This window comes from Takifugu flavidus, chromosome 7, assembly GCF_003711565.1.
Source record: "Takifugu flavidus isolate HTHZ2018 chromosome 7, ASM371156v2, whole genome shotgun sequence".
NCBI lineage: Eukaryota > Metazoa > Chordata > Actinopteri > Tetraodontiformes > Tetraodontidae > Takifugu > Takifugu flavidus.
The window spans coordinates 7,810,120-7,831,756 of NC_079526.1; the positions used below are offsets into that span (position 1 = coordinate 7,810,120).

Consider the following 21,637-nt stretch of genomic DNA (forward strand, 5'->3'; position numbering starts at 1 on the left):
CCTAAAAAAAGACAGCTCATATAAAGGTTAAAAATTGGCCATAAAGAATACGATCAATTCCCCCCACCCCAGTAAATAAGATATTTTAATACATTTATGGGATTAAATTGCTTTAAGGGAAGCGTGCGCAAACCGTCATTGATATTGTGACGTGTTTTCGTTTCCTCCCCCCTGGATCAGTGCAACCAATCTCCCTTCAACGTCCATAAAACAAGCACCTGAGCGCTTTTATTGAATAACAGCACAATTAAAAATGGAAATAGAGAAGAAATTTCAATTATTTTCAGAATAAGCTGCCATAACAAATGTTGCCAGGGGTATCAGGTGTGTTTTCCTGCAGAGGCGGTTCAGCTTTAATGAGCACATTTTTAAAAAAATAAAAAAAATAAAAAAAAATCCAGGAGCCAGCAGGGCTCCGTGGTTTTTCAGACTCCTGTAACAGCTTTGCAGAACCCCCCCAGCATGAGCCTGAACCCGTCGCGGTGTGTGTTAATGTGAGGGTCTTGCTCCGGCATAACATCCTAAAGTGAGCGGTGTTCCTGCCCTTTTCCTGCATCTCTAATTAAGATAATGGCGCAGCCGTGCCAATGCTAATACACAGGTGACTGCTGTCTCCCGGTTGCCACGGCAACCCCAAGGTATTGCAACAGACATCTGGATATTTTCCTCCCCACCATCTCTTATCGCGACTGATTTATCGGGGAGGCAAACACTGCTCAGTCTGGCGTGCACGTCTTTGCGCTTCCTGGAACACGCCGTCCGTCTGAGGCCGTCCGGAGAAAGTTGCCCCTCCACTCGCAAATAAAGTATAAAGGTGTGATGGTGAAAGAGCACCGAGGCGATGCAGCTGGACAGCCCTAAAGCGGATCGCCACACCTGTAAGATCACTCGCTCATGGGGTGTCGGTTTCATGGAAAAGGATTTGATTCAGGCCCCGCCCACTGACTAGCTAAGCCCCACCCACACTGCGGTTGGAATCTAGTCAAAGATCACTTTCCACCACATATAACTCCCCCGCAGACGCTCTTTTCATGCTAGTATGTGTTTGAGTATTTTACTGAATTGCTGGGAGGGCTCAAGGATGGAGCTCTGCTTGTGATTGGTCAGGCTGTTTCAGCACCACTTTGGCGCCCCCCCCGCCCTCCTCCACCCACTCTACTCGCTTTTGGGCGTTTTCCAATACGATTGAATTCCACCTCAATGTGGGAGGAGTCGTCATAGCAACATTGCCTGTCACTAAATTAAAAAACCCTAATAACCAAGTGGGGTAAAGCCAAGGAGGGCTCCCCCTGACGTCACCAGAACCTTGGGGGGTCTTGCGGGGTCGACGTGTCGTCCATCTTCATTTCATGTTATTCTAGGTATTTTGCTGTAAAAATAAGAGACTGAACTAAATGATTTAGTCTAAATGTCTGGTGGTCCTGACCTTAGCATCATCCGGACTCATGTTATTACGGCCGGGGGGGTTCAAGTGAAGCCAGGCGCTCCATCAGCGAGGACCTGGTGTGCCTTTAGAATTAGGGACCGACGTGTCGCTCTGAGGGGGGGGGGGGTGAATAATGTCTCCCTGTGAGACAAACAGTTCAGCTCTGCTCAGAAGATTATCTGAGTAGGACGGAAGACCGGGAGGAGACGCTCGCCCACCTTCGCCTCCAGGGGGCGGATGATGACTTAATGGCACTACTTCCATTTCATTTGATTCTGTTTATTGCCCCCCACCCGCCGCCACGGAAGGGAGATTGTTGGCACTTTATTTCAATAATAAAAAAGAAATCAATGCGGATGTCACCGAGGTGGGAGATCCCCCCCCCCTTTTCACTCCCCAGTGATAGACGAGGGAAGATAAACGAACACAATGTCCTCCGCATCTCTTCAGACGTCACACTCGCGTAAATACAGCTGTTTCACAGCAAATAACCGAGGTTCACGCAGCGGCCTAATAAACCTGTCAGTCAATATCTCAGTATTTATGTCCGTAATGAAGCAAGAGCTCATCCTGACATCGATCTATGGACTGTTGTGCACTTTAAATTGGGTTCATTAGTCGTTTTACAATGTCGATATTTCTGAATCATAACACCCTCATTTGATATAACGACTTAAAAAAAGTGCACAAATTGTAAATAAGGGAAGTCTTCCAGAATTTTGCCCGGTTTAATTCGACGTCAGGAGGCGTCGTCTGCTGTAGCCGTGCTGCCAAGGCTCCCACGGGTTCTGTGCCACAATGACCACCTGATGTTGCTCCAAGAGCGGCGAAGGGTCAGTTCGTGTGATGGCTGGGTCACGGGGGGGGGGCCACAATGGATGTTCATTAATGGTGACGCAGCCAGCTGATAAAGGCGGCGTGGAACCTCGCCGTGGGTGGAACTCTCCATTGTTCCGCACGTTAAACATGATGAAGCGGAACACCCGGATCAGCGCCGTGTTTTGACACGACTGCAGTAAAAGGCATTTATTGTGACTCCAATTCACACACACTTAGAATACGGCGAGGGCTCCCAATTAGGCGCGGCAGCGTCGGGTTGAGGATTAATGCCCAACGGAAAAAACACTGTGTGTGTCACAATTATGCTGGATGGCACACACACACACACACACACACACACAAACACACGCGCACAAACACATCCCATTCCTTCACTCCGAGGACACATTTGCTCTCTGGTTGCCATAGTAATCTCAAAGCTAATAACAACCCTAACCCATTCTGCCCTGGAGTTGAAGAAGCCAGAGAGGAAAATTGCCCCATTAGAAATTGCCCAACAGTGTCTCTACTGTATACGAGCGTTCACTGGGGCCGTGGTGTCACGCGGTGTTCAACTACCTTCTCCCAGACGTCAGGCCGGGTGCTGCTGTTGGTTGTTTCCCTCCCCCATCCTCCACTCGGCCCCGGAGAAGACAGCATTATAAATCAATTTACAAGCTGTGAGAGAGATCCGGCAGAGGGGGGAAATGAGCAGTGGCAGACGAAGGATATTGGAAAACATTTTCCTGCCACCGCAGACGGGGCTTCATCATGGTGGAGTGCCGCAGAAGCTGCACTGGCCCGGCCCGGCCCGGCCCGGCCCGCCCGGCCACAGCCGCAGCCACGTGTGGATGATAAATGGGAGGAGAAGGCGAAGCTGCCGCACTTGAGTTTCCGCAAGAATCCAGAATATCAAATGGAGGAACGTCTCAGCGGGAACAGTCGAACCTGTCATGAATCCTCTGGCATCTGTACAGGGAGTGTGCACGAGGGTGCACGTGTGCTTCCCATCGCTTCAGGAATCCACTCAGTTGATCACATTCCTTAGATTTATCCTGCTAATCCCCACGCAAAGCTCTTATATAACAGAAATGTGTGTTTAACGTATATTAATCAGCACCTCTGTGGTCCCTCGACCACGGGCCAAACATCAGAACCCGCATGGCGGTGGACGGGTTAAGCAGGGGGGAATAATGCTGTACTGGACCTGCAGATGGGTTCCAATGCCTGATCAGCCGCTTCACTGTGGGGGCCATCGTTGTGCCATGAACGGGTCAACGTGCGACTTGATCTGCGAACGCTGACGCGCGATTGGAGACGTCTTAAGTGCGTGAAGGAAAACAGTTGCGCGCACGTCAATGGCTGAAAGGTATTTCGCTGTCAAACTGAACTGCACAGCAGCAGAAGCTGCGTCCCACTCGTGCTAATTCATGACCAGGGGCCCAATGACGGACAGACCTCGACCTCGGGGTCACGTCTGTCCAAGTCGCCGGCTCTCATCGGGGAAGCCGTCAGTCAGGCCTCTTCACCTGTTAGGCTGCCTAATTAAACAGCGTCTGAGTGCCGAGATGGATTAAGCCAATTTCCCGTACAGCAGGCTGGATAATGGGACGGCTCATTCTGCTAATTCTTGCCTGGATCAGATAAAGGCTAGCATGTTACAGACTGCTAATCAAGCTTGCTATTAACCACGCGGGCGCAGACGTCTGGTTGTATCACTTTGGTCCTGAATGAAATTTCTTCAGAATTATTTCATTATTGGAGGCTGGCTGATGCATTATATTGTCTTCTGGTGTATTTTTTGACACCTTTATGTATAAGTACGCTTTTTGGTATAGTTGTAACATTTAAGATACACTGTAAATGTTTTACGTAGTCTCTTTGAGTCAGGATAACCCTTATTTTGACCAATGGCATTGTATTTTTTCAGATGTGGAACTAGCCTTAGTATTAATATCAGAATATTGCTAACATGCTAATGGTAAAATAAAATGAGTCTTGGATGATGATTTTTTGCATTAGTTTATCAAAGAAGCTGCTGATTTATTTTGCTGTTGCTGAACATTTATTATTGTAACACTGATTTTTTTTTTTTTTACCCACTGGCTGCATTTTGTAAATGAAATGTTAAAACAGATCTATACCATCTACACTAAATCTACAATTAAGGAAGGAATTCAAATAAGAGAAACTTAATGAAGCATAAAAATCTATAGCATTGATGTCTTGACACAAAAGAAAGGAACAATAATTCCGTTCTGCTCAGATGCAGCACCATATTTCCCCTCTGATTCTGTAGTTCTAAAAATACAAACATGAACACGAAGTGGCCACAGAAGTCCACTAATTGTTTATTGATCTTTCTCCCTGCATTTCAATTCTGTTAATTGACGAGCTACATGAAAACAGTCAAAGCAGTCCAGCCATTAAAAAAAGGCCCATATTTCTGGGCAATGGTGAGTAATATTTGTGTTGACAGCAAACCTGCACCGTAAATCACAGAAACTGAGCACTGCACGAGGATTTACTCTTATTTAGGACGGACGATAGAGAAATCATGCTGGAGGAAAACCTCCGACGGGCTCAAGTAACGGCCGGAGCCTGGAAGGCTGAGGAGAAAACACAGTAAACTCTACGAGCAGGCACCGACTGTTTGTACCAAAGTATGCAGCTGGGATTACAGCAGATCACATCGCACAGCCACAAACAAACCAGCTTTAGTCAGTACAGAGAATATCCATAATGGAGCTACAAACATCCCACTGGCTAATCTTCTGAAGCAGCAACGGTTTGCATCAGTCCTGGAGCTCTGTCGGCACGGATGGTGCTGCCTTCAAATACCACATGTCAGGCGTGTGTGTGTGTGTGTGTGTGTCCGTTGCTGCCTCCCAGGCTTCATTACAGCTGGTCCATAAGTCAGCGACACGCGTGGAAATCAGAAGCACAGAACGTTGTCAGAAGGTCCCTCCTCAAGCATGTCACAAAATACTCACAATCACTTTTGGTACGTACAAGATTTTGATAAAATGTCATGCACAACACACTTTCTCTCTCACTCACACACACTCACACACACACACACACTCACTTAGTAAGGCTTTGGGGTTTTAATCAGATTTGGAGCAGGTCATGTGAACACCTGTGTCAGTGACACACTGGTGTCATGCAACAGTGAACCAGTGCTCTTATAAATCAACATGCACACAAACGTACTGTCCACCACTGAGACCGCGGTTGCATAAATATACGACAGTCAACAGAGGTGTGTGAGCGAGCGAGAGCTCTGTCTCTCCGAGGGAAAATTTGGGGGAGGAGTGAAAGGCAGCGTGGACGTCAAGAAGATCTTTCATATGCCCGTAAGTTCAAAGGAGGTGCTTTGAAGGTGTGTTGAATGGTCCGCACCTGCTCTGGGCTTCCTAACACACACACTCGGGTTGATGGGTTGCACGAGGTTGCCCAGAGACGAGGTGTCAACCATCTTCAGTTTTATTCATTTGTGACTGTTAACGATGATAAATTGACAATCATTTGTTTAATTTGTAGTTGTGTAGGTCTCTTCTTCTTCATTGTGAAGCCAACAGGTTGAGAGTTGATGATGAGCTACAGTGACCGCCGCTGTGGATTTCAAATCTTAAGTTACAGCCCCTAGTTGCCATGGAAACTGACTCTATATGACTGTCATCATCGTCTCAAACATCTGTTTGGGGACATCTGTGGGGACAAGGAGCAACGCAGCGCCCTGAAGCCGATACTTTGATGCTAACCTTCCAACGTCCACAAGTGGTGAAAGACACGATTGCTGCGGAGTGAGTGAAATACTGCCCCCTTTAGTCATTTGTACTACACTGCAGTCAGTAATTAAGTTCAATATATTTAAATACAATGAGGCGGCGACTATATGTTTGCTTCATGCTGAAATAGCGGCTTTCATGTCTCCAACAAATGCTTTAAGACTGCGAAGTGATCCAGGAAAATTAGCAAAGATTGGACCGATACACCTGAAGAGGTTGGAGAATGCATCTGGATAGGTTTCAGTTGAGCTACATCACCGAGGTCTCGGTCAAAACCTCCACCGCACGGACAGTCGAATTATACAATCATAGTCCAACATGCATTAATAATCAGAACAGAATTGCTTTTCCATGTCGATGTAAATGTGCCCATTGTGTCTGCTTTGTTTGTCCCTCGCCCTGCCCATAGCAGGAGGGTCACAGTAGCCGGGATCAAAGGTTCATTTGCACATCAGGATGTGCTGCCACTTCAAAGCTCGCCGGGATGAGCGAAAACCATCTGTTCAGCGTCGCCGTGTAGACGTTGTGGCACCACATCTGGCCATCTGTGTGTTTAAGTCGTATTACAATAATAAAACCACGTCGTGCAGGGCAAACACAGCGCAGGCGAGGACGGTGGAACGGGTGGACGCGCAGGTGTCCTCAACCCTTGAACTAGCTAGAGTTGCCAAGGAGATAGGTCAACAAAAAAAAATCCTTTCATCTGTTATGCTAATCTGTTGCTGTGGAAGCCAGAATGGTTTTAATGAGAATTTAATACTGTGAGCGATTGAACTCCAGCTAGGACCCAAATCTTTATCTTTGTCTCTGCTCCCATCATAAAGTTCACTTTTTTACTTAACTGGAAAAGGAGACACCAGTCCCATCTTCTCTCTTCAGGCTGTATCCTTTCTCGCCCTTTGACTCCGGGGTCTTGGGGCTTTAGAGCCCCGATAGCAGCTTCGTTAGCGGCATCTCTCGCTCTCCCAGCAGCGTGTCCCTCTTGAGGCTGGTGCCCTTGTTCACCACCTTGAACTTCACTGACAGGTTCTTCACCTGTACCGGGCTGATAGTGTCGAAGAAGAAGTCCTCGTTGAACACGGGGTTGCGGCTGTTCTTGATGATGTTGCTCCGTTGCTTCTGCAGCTTTCCTGGGTTCAGGTAGACCGACACGCAGCAGTTGATGCTCTTGATGTCGAAGTGTTTGTCGTAGAGGCTCTCGGCGGCCAGGACGCGGATGAGCAGGCGGGAGGTTCCAGAGTCGTAGTTGACGCTGATTCTCACAGACCCGCCCTTGTGCAGGCTGATGGTGTGCTCTCGCTGGAGCCCGTGGTTGGAAGAGCCGCTGGCGCCACCGCCGTGGAAAGGAGGCACATGGAGTCTCCGCTGGATGTTGGGACTGGGCTCGGCCGAGCTGCACTCATCGGTGGAGAGGGAGCTGTGGCGGGCGAACGACCTCTTGGCTTTAACCACTTTGGCTTGCGTCTCATGGGTGAAGATCTTGAGGAGGGAGGCGGACCTCGAGAGGAGAGGGGAGCTGAAGGGAGAGGACTCGGCCGAGGAGCAGGTGTCGCTCTCGCCGCCGCTGAAATATCTGTAGGGGTTCATGTGAGGCGCGCTGTAGTCGGCTGGATTCAGGTGGGTGCCCCCTTCGCTTCTCCCCTTCCTCTGAACGTTTGGGGAGGTGATGGGACTGGTGTGTTCGCAGTGGAACAGCGATTCTTTGCGGCGAGTGTGGGGGCTTTCCTTCAGCGTGGCAAACCCGTAGGGAGTGTGAGTCTTGGGGACGTAAGGCAACGACATTGCGGTCTGCGACTGCGGGTCCGCGTTGGTGTCTCCGGGCACCACATCGTCGGCGCTCTCGATCTGTATGATATGACGGTTCGCTGCCTTCAGCAGGTTCTTGGTGTCTCCTGCGAGCTTGGCTACCAGGCCTGGGCTCTTCGGACTGCTGATCTTCCTCCCAACGCTGATGGTTTGCTCTGAAGTCGAGGGTTCCGGGACTTCTCTGGGCTTCACAGCGGGAATCTCGGGTTCAGGCGGACTGCTGACCAGCTTCGGGGGAATGAAGAAGTCTGGGATCTTGTCGGGGGTGAGCACGTTGCTGTAAGGTGGCGTGACGCCTTTCCTGTCCCCAGAATTTTCCCCCTGCCGCAGCACACTGGTCTCCACCGACCCGCGGATCTTCTCCAGGACCCACATGTTCCCACCAGAATGTGGGATGTGTGGGTGGGCAGAGTGGATGCAGTCAGGAGTATCTGGAATTAACAACAGGTGGGAGGAGGGAACAATGAGAAGAGGAACCAGAAATGAAGAAAATCGGAGTCTCTGATAAAACAGGTCCACCGTGTGAGATCTATCAGCACCTAGTGGTGACGACACAGATGGCAAGAAATGAGCTGAGCTGGTTGTCGGAGAACAAACCGCTTGAAAGCACATCTGCAGTCCGGAGGTTCACCCTCAAGTCAACATTCAAACCTGTGTGTTTGTAGAACACAAGATTTCAGTGTGCTGGGAAATGGTTTAAAATCACGAACACGGCGATCTCAAACTGGAAAAGGCTGTAAATCCGTGTGAGGCGACCAACTTGAACGGTCACAGAAGCTAAACTAAAACAGCTCCATCTGCGCTGCAGTTTTCCCACGTAAAAATAAAATGTAAAACAAAAAAAAAACACGACGAGTGATTTCAAATGACACGACCAAATGCCTTAATAAGGAGTACCCTCACTCTCACTGAAACATTATTTTTTAATTTCATTTCTCTAGGATCGACACAGAGGCATATTATGTGCGTAAATCCGTATAGATGCGTTTTGACCTGCAAGAATATTCTGCTTCTAGCCTTCTATTCATCTAAAAACATACTTTCAGATTAGATCTCGACTACCCCCCTCCCCCCCTCCAATACTTTAATTCATATAAAGTCAAAGATCTGCCGCTATAAAAAGTTACGCGCGGATTTTCCATTCAACAGGTGCAGAACAGACCTCACTGGCGCGTCGGTGCCTCTGGCCGCACAGATGCAGGGATGCTGTCCGTACGGCGGCGCAGGAGTAGTCCAGGATGTCGGTAACAGGTGTCCTCCGTGCGCTCCCAGACCTTCTGCGCTCCGGAGCGCCCGTCGTGCGCTTTTATAGACGGCAACAGGCGGCGGCCGACCAATGAGATCGAACCCGGGCTGCTCAGCAGGATCTCGAAGAACCGGAGCTGGATGTGTATCACATGCGGAGGAAGCCTCACAGGTGGGTTGAACATTAATAAACAAGCTGCCGCTGCAGGAAGCCTGTTCTGTCGTTTTCCCAAAGATTGGGAATTAATGCGTCCTTATCAACATCCTCACTCTGATCAGGAGGATTTAATATATGCATTTATTGCCCAGGAACCCGCGTTTTATCCTTAGCTTTTATTCCCCCCTCCTGTCTGTCTTTGGGTTTAAACCGGACCGATCGGTTTCCCTGGAAACTTTACTATGGCAACAAATAAGCCCACATTTCTGTCTAAAATGGGAAACTGGGCCTCGCTGGTTTCATTGATCTGCGGGAGAGAAAGCACTTCAATTAGGCAGCTCCCTTTGTTTCTGTGGCGGGCGGAGAGCGCAGAGCTCAGCCACCGCACGGCCTGGACTTGAGAGGAGGAGGAGAGCCGCAGGTTCCAGGTGCTGCACCGGACAAGCGGGAACACAAGCAACAAGGAAACACCCGCATTAAAAAATGGTGCCTGCCAATGTTAACGGAGTAAAATAAACAGAGATTATCGTGAAGGCAGAACCTGTCATAGCTTAAATAACAGCAATGAAGTGTTTTTGTTAGTGTTTCCGCACATGAAACATTTATTCGTAGCGCACAAAGAGATCAAAGTGTTCATTTATAATCTTGGACATGTTTGCGGGCATTTCCGTTTTATGTGCACCTCCACAGCGCGCGAACACAGAACCACAGAAATCCAGACCCACCCAGGACAGACCTGAAAAACAGCCTGCACAGATCTGTGAGTAAGCTCAGGTGTCACATCGGGCCCGCCCCCACCTGGCATGAAAACCACGTCAGCTATTTCAACTGGAGACAAAAGCATCTTCTCTCCCGGGTCCTCCTCCTGGGTCACCGCAGTCTTGACGTCATCAAACCCGCAGGTTGCTGCGCGCAAGCACTTTGCACAGTTTCACACAATTTGTGCACTTAAGTTGGGCAGCGTGAGCGCAGGCGTGTGGATGTAGAACTACAGGAAATCAAAGCTGATCAATGTGGACATCAAGAGTGTCTGCAGAGGGGCGCTTGAATGTCACTTCACTCCGAACAGAATCCTTTAATGAGATCGGTTCGCAGCGATCTGCAGACAAGGGCGGACTGCAGCCGGAGGAAAGGTTAACGCGTCTGGTCTCCTCCCATTAGAGACTCGGACCTCGTCTCTCGGACTAAGAAGCTGTTACAAACCCTAAAAAAAATTAGACACATCATGATGCCAAAATAAATCTGCTCCGGCTGGGAGCCGCCTGGCTCGGGACAGAAGGATGGACCGATATGAGGGGGGTGGGGAGGTGGTTGTGGGGCGCCAGGCCAGAGTGTTTTGACCACTTTGACCACACACACACACACACAACACACACACACACACACACACACACACACACACACACACACACTACGCTCCCTGCTGATGTCCTGTTGACTTCCTGGAAGGACAAGAAGGAGAATGAAGTGTGGCCTTGTAGGTAGAAGAGCTGCAAAAGCGCAGTGATGGATAGAGGAGGTGCAGGGGCAGATGACAGGGTGAAGGGAAGGATAAAGGGAGGTGCAGCGAAGGAAAGAGGAGGTGCGGTGAAGGAGACTTCTATCAAAGCTTTTATCTGAAGAGACTCTAGGTTGGAGCTCAGGGGAATCTGAGCTGCTCTTAGACGCACGGAAGGTGTATTGATCTACATTCTGGTGCCGTTTCACAGATTGATGACTTTCATTCTAAAATGCCGCGAGCAGCCACAGGTGGGCCAAGAGGAAATGATAAAGTGGAGATCATTAACCTTGTAATTCATCGACAAAGTCAGCCCATAAAAAGAAGCGTCAGCAGAGATTTTAGGCGTATAAGAGTCTAAAGACAAACCCGAATCAGAACAGACGGAAAAATTAAAAGTAACACAAACTTGAATAGATGGAAAAGGTTTGAAATCAAGTCACGAGGCTGGTTTAAAGCCTCGGACCAGCAGCTCCAGGCTGCTGCTGCCCCCTGCAGGAAAAACGTGACACAACCTGGCTTAATAAAAGATAAATCAAGAACGTACAAGAAGAGTCTGGTGAACTATAGTGGCTGCCAGGGCAGCTGGCATCCTTGGTGATTTTATGCTTTTAAAAACTTGGAGGGTTTGTTTTTCTTCCCAGGTTTAAAGTGACAATTATTACAATTCTCATCAAAGAGACTGAAATGTTTCCCAGTCTTCCCTTTTGGCTGTAGTTGATTTTGTTCATTTAAATTTTAAAAATACATTTCGTGTATCAATTGTTGGCTTGAATCCTAAATAAACAGCACCGGTCTCCTAAACGATGAAACTCATGTCTATCTTCCCTCATTCAACATATTATTTCCTGAATTCCCACTTCCCAGAAACCAGCTATTTTCCCAGCTTCAATAAAACACAATGTCTAATAAAGATCTTTATTTCAGATTTTAAATAGATTTACAAACCATAAGAAAAAAAAAGAATATAAACAAGGAAAAAAAAACACGTCAAGTGATCGTCAAATGTCCACGTGTGCATAATCATTGTAGAGATTGTAAACAGTCCTTTGAAGCCAACAGACAACAGTGGTTTGACAAAAATTAAAACTCATTCACACTAAAAACTAAAAGGATGTCCGACGTCCTGAACCCTGCACTAAGAGGCCTTTTTCCATAAACCATCTCAGATCAGTCGCGTCCATAGTCAAAGCACTTAATATGAACATGTCACGACACATTTCAGAAATGAAAGATTACATCAAACCTGGAAAGGCAGCCCCCACCCCACAGAAAACCAGCCCTCCGCTCGTTCATAATACCACTTAAAATCAAGCAGAGGGCTTGAAGAAACCCCGAGAGCAGACCTGACCCCATATAGTCATTAAAGCATGCTACACATTTCCCCCTTCATGCTCAAAAGGTCACCCCAACCCCAGTTCTCTTCTGCAACACGAGTCCGACATGAACCAGTCAGTGTCCGCGCACACACACACACACACCACACTCACCACACACACAGGACCTGTGGTTCCGGTGAGGCCATCACTGGAACCACTGCCGGGTGATCATAATGGATTTCGAGTGTGCAGCCTGCAGTGACATATAGCTGCGGTTCTTCACAGTAAAAATGGATTTTTTTTTATTTTTATTTTTAAAAAGGCTATTAGTTAAGCTCTTTATCAGGTTCCTTTACTCCTGAATTCCTCACACTGCTGCTTTGTCTCCTCAGAGAGAACAGTGGTCACTCATTCAGGTCAGAACTGTTGTGGTCCAGTCAGTCATCTAAAGAGAGGGAGTACGGAACCACCGCTAGAGGGCAGCATCGACAGAGATTAAAATGCATCCGGGTTTGGTTGTCCTCCATTCTGGGGCTCAAATCTGTCTCTAAACAGGAAACAGGGCCAATAAAACAACACATGCTCGTCTTAAACCACAGTCACAGTCAGCCCAAAGGCACCCACAGGTGTGCGACTCGAGCTGCAGCGCCGCTTCAGTCCCGTCTCGGAAAGTGCCCTTTTCTAGGTTGGTTCAGGCACTGACTGCATAGGTTGTTGGTGAATACAGTACGTTGGATCTGGGGAAAAGCAGCAGGTTCCGTTAGCTCTCAAAGGCCAGTAGTAGCACATGCTTGTCTAATAAATCCTGTGGAATTCTGATCTACATTCCTTTCTTGAGTCTGACTTTACCTTTCCTGACTTGACCTAGAAAGATCGGGGGGGATGTGGGGGGGGGGGGGGACTTCGTGTGAGAAGTAGATCTGCTCGGGGAGAATCACCGCCTCTGGCTGGTTACGCACGTCGGGCGTATCGAACAAGTCACTCACGCGTGTGGAATCGGGGTGAGGGAAGGCACAAAGAAGTGATCGGCTTTTTGAAATCAATTACCTCCCTTTCGGTGAGCCGTGAGCCCCCGCCTCAGAAAGGTCAGATGTGAAACGTGGCAGAGCTGCAAAGGGTCTACTGAGCCAGAGGTTGTTGACATGGAAATGCTTGAGTTTTTTTGTTTTTTTTAGACACACATAAATTATGGGATTTGTTGCTTTTCTGATGTGTTCATTCCGTCCAGTAATGAACACCAAAGTTATAGTTTGATATCTGACCAGACAGGCTTGTTTTACCGGAGGGGGGGGAGGGGGGTCCTCAGTTGGCCCATGGCTGCTGTGAATGTGACATGTGTAACCTGCACGCAGATGAAAACCTAAAAAAACCCTAAAGAAAACAAAATCTGTGGCTCTCTTGGGTCAGACCGGACCTGTAACAGCAGGTGGACAGTGGGGGTGGAGCCTGTGGTGGCTAAAGTGAAGGGGCGGGGTCTGTGCGGGATAAAGAGAAGGGGGCGGAGTCTGTGCTGGGTGAAGAGCAGGGGTGAGATCTTTGCTGAGTAAAGAGAAGGGGCGGGGTCTTTGCTGCATGAAGAAAGGGGGCGGGGTCTGTGCTGGGTGAAGAGCAGGGGCGAGATCTTTGCTGAGTAAAGAGAAGGGGCGGGGTCTTTGCTGCATGAAGAAAGGGGGCGGGGTCTGTGCTGGGTGAAGAGAGGGGGCGGGGTCTTTGCTGCATGAAGAAAGGGGGCGGGGTCTGTGCTGGGTGAAGAGAAGGGGCGGGGTCTTTGCTGGGTGAAGAGAGGGGGCGGGGGCTTTGCTGCATGAAGAAGGGGGCGGGGTCTGTGCTGGGTGAAGAGAGGGGGCGGGGTCTTTGCTGCATGAAGAAAGGGGGCGGGGTCTGTGCTGGGTGAAGAGGGGGCGGGGTCTGTGCTGGGTGAAGAGAACGGGCGGGGTCTTTGCTGGATTAAGAGAGGGGGCGGGGTCTGTGCTGGGTGAAGAGAGGGGGCGGGGTCTGTGCTGGGTGAAGAGCAGGGGGCGGAGTCTGTGCTGGGTGAAGAGCAGGGTCTGTGCTGGGTGAAGAGAGGGGGCGGGGTCTGTGCTGGGTGAAGAGCAGGGGCGGGATCTTTGCTGAGTAAAGAGAAGGGGCGGGGTCTTTGCTGCATGAAGAAAGGGGGCGGGGTCTGTGCTGGGTGAAGCGCAGGGGGCGGGGTCTGTGCTGGGTGAAGAGAAGGGGCGGGGTCTTTGCTGGATGAAGAGAGGGGGCGGGGTCTGTGCTGGGTGAAGATGATGACAATGCTGATAGGGTCTAGAGGGAGTCAGGAGTTAGATGGATGGTGATTAGAAGTTCAGTCCTTTGCGAGTGAGGCGAGGAGGTCACTTGCAGACGCGGTCAGGAGTCCTCCGTGCCCGAGTCGTCCTCGTCATAGCAACAGTCCTCATTATCGTCTTCATCGTCGTCGTCGTCCAGCTCCTCGTCATCATAATAGTCGTCGTACAGGAGGTTGGAGCCATCGTCTGTGGGTGGGACTTGGGTGCGGACACAGTACTCGTCTAACGTGATGGGCACTTTGACGCCGTCCCGATCCGCGTCAGCTTTGGTAGCCAGCACCTGTTTCCTGTGGAGAGCGTGAAGAGAAGAAGCGCGTCTGAATAAGAACATGGAGAATCGGTGCTAGAACTCTGTGTACCCGGAACACCCGGTGTGAAAAGTAGATATTTGTGGGCTTCTCTCTTCGTACCTGATGATCTCTATGTATTCTCTGTCCTTGCCCTTGCTGTCTCTCCACTTGCGGTACATGACAGAGGCGTCAACGTTGGCTGGGGAGAAGGTGTTTGGCTCGTTCAGCAGAGAGATCACGCTCAGAAGGATGGTCCTACAAGAGACATGTTTACAGGGGAGAGACATTAAAACATGGGAGGCAGGCAGAAATGAAGAGGAGATAAGATTACAGGCATCAAGGTACAAGAGTGCCAGCGAGTCGAAGACTGGGGCAGGAAGTGAACATGAGGCGGTTCTTTATTCATGTCTGAGACAAAAAAAGGTGTAATGTGGACAGGTGAAAATGGATACTCCAGCCACGGCGTCTCCTCTCGGGATTGAAGACGCTATCACATGGCCCTCGCAGGAAGAGGAGACAAGCCGTGAGACCAGGGGGCACACGGAGATGTGACCACCGCCGACTGTCTCCTCTAGATTACAATGAGTTACAGTGGATTGGATAATCCGCCTGAAAATGTCACGCCATCTGTTTCTGACAGTGCGGACGAGACCTTTTCTGCTGTTTAAATGCGGGAAATTGAAAACCCTCGAGGTTATTCAGGCCCAGCTGGTTGCCAGGTTGCTTTATCGGTAGTCAGAATTTGTCGACTTCTAAAAGAGTGAAGTGAGCTCAAGTACCTGACGTTCTGTGTGGGGTTCCACCTCTCTGAAGGCAACTCCCCACTTTGTGGGTCGTCTACTGGTGGGTGGAGGATTGAGATGCAAACATCTCCATTCTGGGGAGAACAGGTCAGGGTTTCAACTGGAATCACATCACGCTCTGGAGAATTAACACAGTGGAGGGCTGCATGTGTGTGTGTTGTGTGTGTGTGTGTGTTCTACCTCATAAATGTTGGGGTGCCACATCTTAGTGAGGAAACGGAACGCTGGCGGGGAGTACGGGTAGTCAACGGGGAACTTGATCCGAGCCTGCAAATGGGTCAAAAATGAAACCTGGTAAGAACAACAACAGTAGCAATAACAGTGTGTGTGTGTGTGGTGTGTGTGTGTGTGTGTGTGTGTGTGTGGTGTGTGTGTGTGTGTGAAGAAACAGTGAATTCAGCTGCTGAGAGCATGGATGGAGGGGGTGGGGTGGTAATATAAAGACAGTGTGAGGTTTTATCCTCACACATGTGCTGTATGAATCGTATGTATAGAGGACCCCCCCCCCTCTGATTTCAGGGCACGTGATCAGATAGGGGGGTTTTGGGGGGTTTTGGGGAGACACCGATTACACACATGTACGTCATTCACAGCAAGGGGCCTTCTGTTCCATCCCTGTTACACACACTGACACACACTTGCTGATTTGACATGGTCAGCTGGTCCTCGCCACAGTAAACCGATGAGAGGGGGTGGGGGGAGGTGGCAGCTGCATGGGAACAGGGAGCATAAGTGGGAGGAGAAGAGGGGGGGGGGGGGGGGGGGGGGGGTCACATGGCATGAAGGAGCCTGTGCTCAATATTACATTACTGCTAACAGTTAGCTTAGCAGCATTCTGGAAAACATGGCTGAATCAACAAAAACTCCACCTACAGAGGAACACACTTCAACATGTGGCACACGTGTCTGTAATTCCAGCCTGAATTTAAATCTTAAAGCAAGCAACAACGTGCATTCTTCTCATTTGATAGGAGACCCTCAGGAGACTGACATTTGTAGGGTGGGACTGACCCAGAAACCTGGCTCCCCGTTAGAACTCAGTTCAGGCCAGCAACAGTACAAAACACCAACAGGCAGCCAGGCGGGACTGGAAGGAAGCTGCAACAGAGACCGAGGCCCCGTCCTCCACAGAATGGAGGCTTCGGGACCACATCTGTCTGCTGGATTATGACTGTGGCCAAGGCTTCAGCTCAGACCCAGGAGTGGAGACAGGGCTGTAGCCCTCTGCAGAACTCTGTCAGGGCTCATTTTGGAGAACCATCCTCCCCCAGTCAGGATAACCCCGAACCTCCCTGACAGGGTGAAGATATCACACTACATAATCTGATTAATTAGCCTCGCGTGGCAAATCTGATTCCATCGCATCAGCTCCCAGAGAGCACTGCTGCCAAATGAACACATTATGGCCAGAGACGTTTGTGCCAAGACCCCATTTTATAACAACAGTGTGTCATTATGTAGCTCAGTAAAAGTACGACGCGCTCGATACAGCAGGGAGGAGCTGATGTTTGAATAGAACCGAGAGGGTAATATTTCACAACACACATCACTGGGAGGTTTTGGAACTGCTCGAGCCGTAATCATTGTGCAACAGCAACAGCAACAGCAACAGCAACAGCAACAGCAACAGCAACAGCAACAGCAACAGCAACAGGCTGCCGCTGCCTCGTAGCTTGTCGTCTCTCCTAATTGGATCGTGCGCAGAATTAACAGCATGTGCGGTCAAAAGGTGATCGACCCTGACCAGCTATTTAAAGTTATTGACGCGCTGTACGGGCAACGTCCAACCCAGCACGACGGAGTAAAAATCCAGTGCCGCTGATGACAGCAGGACAAATGCAAGTGGGTCAAAGCAGAGACCCTGAACAGGACGGGTCGTTCTGTTCCGCCTGTGCACGCCCCCTCCTCCTCTTGGCGATGCCCAGCAGCCCCCCGCCTCATTAAAGTCAGCTCAGGGAAGGAAGGAAAAGCTGAGGCGGAGGGGATTACAGTGGCCCAACACTGTTGAACATGGAACCGTGCGAGTATTACCAACAGAGAGCAAATTAAAGGTTCTACCCTGGTTCAGTCTGTTACCAAGTTTCCACTGAACTGGATCGGAGCTCCGGTTCCCACATCGGCTGCCAGTTGAGGCAGAGAAAAGCACACATGGCCGTGCAGCAGGCGCTGCCTTCAGGGGCCGGTTCTGACCGTCTGCCGGGGCCTCCCGCTTCCCTCCATTAACAACAAGCTCTCCTTTCAAAAGAACCACTGCGATTAGAACCGCCCCGGCCTGTTCCTCATCAACCTCTGTGTCCCCCTTCTCTCTGGTGTCTCCACGACCCAAGCGGAGCAGGAACACGACTCTGGAGGCTCGGACCGGCCCACGCTTCGCCTTCTGCTGATAACAAATGTGCACAAACACTCTCAAGGAGGAGATTTTACAAAACAAGCACAGCTGTCCAACAGAACCGGTGCATTTGGACGCTACCAAATGTGTTCTCTGGAGAAAAAAAGGCCAATAAATAAAAAAGACATTAAGTAATCCCCAACAGGGACAAATCTGACGGACTTTGGATGCATTTAAGAGAAAATAACTCTGTTCTCTTCATACCAGGTTTATATGAACAGATATGAACAGCATCCACATGTTGACTTCAACCACAGGCCTCCATTTTGTTGGTGCACAGTCCCCCCCCCACCCCCCACCATCTGAATCGTGTGTCGGATGTTGTGGTCGTAGCCAGACGCCGGAGGTGACCAACACATCCGACGAGTGCAGATGTTGCTAACGTGCGCCGACTTCTGCGCCGCTCTGTTGAGCTTTATTAGCATTTTTGGGTGATTGAGACTTTCCAGTTTAGTCCGTAGGCGTGTAAATAGTGTAGATTTAAAGTCGGTGAATCACAGTAACGAACAGACACGAGGCTTTATTTGCTTGAAAGGAGTCACATGGGGACTAAATGTGGCTCCTCCACAAAGATAAAAAGTGCTTTCACCAGTAAATGCCTCAGGAAAAGCAGATGTTGCACCACTATATTCTCAAGCTCAGAGACAGTGAAGCGGCTCTATGATGAGAGCACATCCTGACTGTCAGACGTAGCAGAGGGTCACCTCTGACCTCTGACCTCCAGGCTAGACTAGGAGGGACACCACACATGACAACGCTGGAAAGGCTTCTCTCATCGTTTGGAAGCAAAGCTGCACTTCCTGGGAGGAGAGAAGAGACTTCCAGGCTCATTTCCCCGCGCGCTTGTATCCACATGCATTCATAACAGCATCACGCCCATTCGGATTCAGGCAGGTTTCACCTGTCATCGCGGCCGACCCGCCCACCTTTTGTCCGCTGAGAAACCCTGCAGCTCTCTGGTGTTTGAGTAACCTGGTGATACGGCAAACAGGTTGGATGGAAAACCCAACACAGAACAATGAGTCACTTCCATGCGGAGCATTTCGCAGGCCGGCTGTGCATTCCAGTCCCGACAAAGGAATCCGGCGCACAGCAGCAGCGCCCACACAGACACCGACCCACGTCTACAGCAGCCCCGCCAGCGCCCATCATTTACCTGGAAACGACCCGGGGCGACCTGGGGGAGGTTTCTGAAAAACTGGAAGAGCTCTTTTGAATTCCGCCCGTTGTGGTTTTTTTAAAACCAACAAAACTTTGGGAGACGGAGCGACGTTTGACATGCTGAACCGGAGGTGACAGTAGTTTGTGCCAGGGGTGTTTCTTCTCGCCGTCGCCTGGTAACCATGACAATAACAGAGGGAAAGCTCTCTCTGGTCAAATGAAAACATACCAGCACAACCAAATCATGTATTTTTCAATCACACATCCACAAACACACCCGCAGCACCAGAGCCTTTGAAGCACATGAAACATGTCACTTAACAATGTACGAACGACATGTTACCAGTTGGAAACCCGCCCGGCCAGCTTACAACAGTCAATAATCACAAAGATCGCTGACAACCTTCAACCAGGACCAGCCAGTCTCTTTAGGGCAACTGTGATTCCATTAATGCAAATTACGCCGTTCTATGGGGGATGTTTGAGTCCACAAATCCCTTTCTGGGTTTCAGAGACAAACAGAGGCTCGGCCAAGTCCAAACAGAGGTGAATGGAGCCACTTTTCCAAGGTTTTTTTTTTTTTTAACATTTGAAGAAGCAGTGCTATTTATTCCATCGCTATTGGACTTGGCTGGAGCTGTGTTTACCTTTGAAGCCTCCAAAACGGCCCTGAGGACTCAAACGTCCCCAGCAGTCCAACTGATTTAAAAAAGGTGAAGAAATGATATTTTCTTTGTTTTAGGGAGGTTTTGGTTTAAGGAAGTTGTAGCTGTGTGTATGACCAGATTACCATCAACCTAAAAGACAAATTAGGTGAAGCTAAGCACTAATTTAACCCTTTAGGAGTAAACACAGAATAGTTCATGTTTGAAAGCAGAGTCACAGACAATCAAAGTGATTAAGCAACGATGTGAAAACAGGAGCTTTGTGATGGGAAACTGCTGGAACTGGCTTTGAATGCGTATTACGAATTCATATCAACACATATTAACCCGGTCCATAATCCAGAATAAACCAGGATCGCGGCTAGAGCTTAAGAACTTGTGCCAACACGCACAGATTCGTGTTTAGCAAGTAGATTCATTTCGAAGTTCGCCGTGAAAACGACCCAGATGAAGACCCGCAGCTAATCAACTCACATACACGTCGCACGGCTAATTTCTTCCCAAAAAGTTGTGCGGATCTCGACCAACGTTGGTCACATCCACACGAACCTATCCAGACGAAGACATCACCTCCCCCGAACTTTGCGGGGCGTAGATAACTCCACAAATTTGGGCTAAATGCACCGACCAAGGAACAAAAGATCGAGTGCTAGCTAACATTAGCTACTCACCTTAAAATAACCACCCTCGTAGTGTGTGTTCGGGGGTCCGAAAATTGCTACTTCCCAGTTGTACATGTCCGACTCGTCCACCAAAGTTATTTTGAACCCTTCGACCGGCTCGTCTTGGAGACTTTTCATCTCCAACATGAGTGCTTTTTGGGAACTGGCTACGTGATGTCCATGTTGAGCCATATTCCACAACGAAGAGGCAAATATATCAGCAACCCACCACAGCTGCGAGCAAGGAATTAAGGTTAGGGCTATCCGGAGAACGGAACCGTGGCGCACTGGGGGACGCGAACGCTGGTTTCCTTTTTAAACGGTTCCGAAACAGGATATGAAAATCGCGAATGGGGCTTTATTTGGTCAGAGCGGCTGCGGCTTCCTCTGTTGTTGCGAACAACCCCGGAGAGCTCCTGTTATTATCGACCCGTTAGAGCTGCCGTCGTCAGCCACACGTTTTCACCCGCGCCGTCAGCCTTTCAAAATAAGAGTCGGGATCACGTTCAACTTGGTTGTACTTGCCTTTCAAACAAGGCTTTTTTTAAGTTGTCACGTCACGGTCATAGGTCGTCTTGAGCAGCAACTTTTAGTAGACATCATGGTATGTAATATGCTTAACATTCGCATTGTATTTGAATAACTCTAAAGGAGTTATTGAGGTTCGCTGTTTTAATTTATGAAGGAAACACCAAACTTTCAAACACCAAGTTTGGGAGATTCCGTAAGAATATGATAAATTAAGACACGTGCGAAAGTAAACTAAAATTTCATCCTATAATCGACTGAGAGAGGCAGATAGATTAGCTTTCAGAATTTATTTCGCGACTACAGGTTTATTTTGAAAGCATGCATCGGATTCGGATTCGCTTTTGCTTCGCGTCGCGATGATGCTAACTAAAGCTAGCGCCTTGGCTCTCTGACAGCCAGCGTGTCCGCAGCGTTGGAGCTGAGAACGGCTGAGTAGCATCGAAATGTCAATAAATATGTCTTAACACGGGACAGTAACGCGTAAATAGCCCATCTGTTCATTTTAACTTTACTCAACTATCCAGGCACTAGAGGTCTCGAGTTCTGTCACTCAAAGCTTTCTGGGAATTGAAGTTCTTTGGACAGACGCCAAATGAAATGGGTTAACTGGACAATTAACGTTAATAGAATTTGAACTCAGTTATAACGTTTTTTACACAATTACAGTAAATCAAGAACACATATGTATGTATTAACACATATGTATGATAAGGCATAGGTGTATGAAGTATCAACTGTAGTAACAAAGCTTGATTTAACAGAA

At 49.0% G+C, this 21,637-nt stretch overlaps 2 protein-coding genes across 3 annotated transcripts; both read right to left on the bottom strand.

The window, feature by feature from the left end:
• Positions 1–4,572: 4,572 nt before the first annotated feature.
• On the bottom strand, positions 4,573–9,490 carry LOC130529013 (C2 calcium-dependent domain-containing protein 4C). 2 transcript variants are annotated; one of them, XM_057038900.1, is made up of 2 exons: positions 9,005–9,490; positions 4,573–8,273 (listed from the first exon to the last, which is right to left on the bottom strand). In XM_057038900.1, exon 2 carries the CDS (start codon positions 8,215–8,217, stop codon positions 6,958–6,960), a length of 1,260 nt encoding a protein of 419 aa, XP_056894880.1. In that variant the 5' UTR covers positions 8,218–8,273; positions 9,005–9,490; the 3' UTR covers positions 4,573–6,957. The 2 variants fall into 2 exon arrangements, with proteins under 2 accessions (XP_056894880.1, XP_056894879.1); XM_057038899.1 differs by lacking the exon at positions 9,005–9,490 and adding an exon at positions 8,382–8,633.
• Positions 9,491–11,646: 2,156 nt separating this feature from the next.
• Positions 11,647–20,744, bottom strand: cdc34a (cell division cycle 34 homolog (S. cerevisiae) a). The gene is made up of 5 exons (XM_057038933.1): positions 20,353–20,744; positions 15,647–15,733; positions 15,443–15,540; positions 14,784–14,918; positions 11,647–14,660 (listed from the first exon to the last, which is right to left on the bottom strand). Exons 1-5 carry the CDS (start codon positions 20,533–20,535, stop codon positions 14,435–14,437), a joined length of 729 nt encoding a protein of 242 aa, XP_056894913.1. The 5' UTR covers positions 20,536–20,744; the 3' UTR covers positions 11,647–14,434.
• Positions 20,745–21,637: the final 893 nt, after the last annotated feature.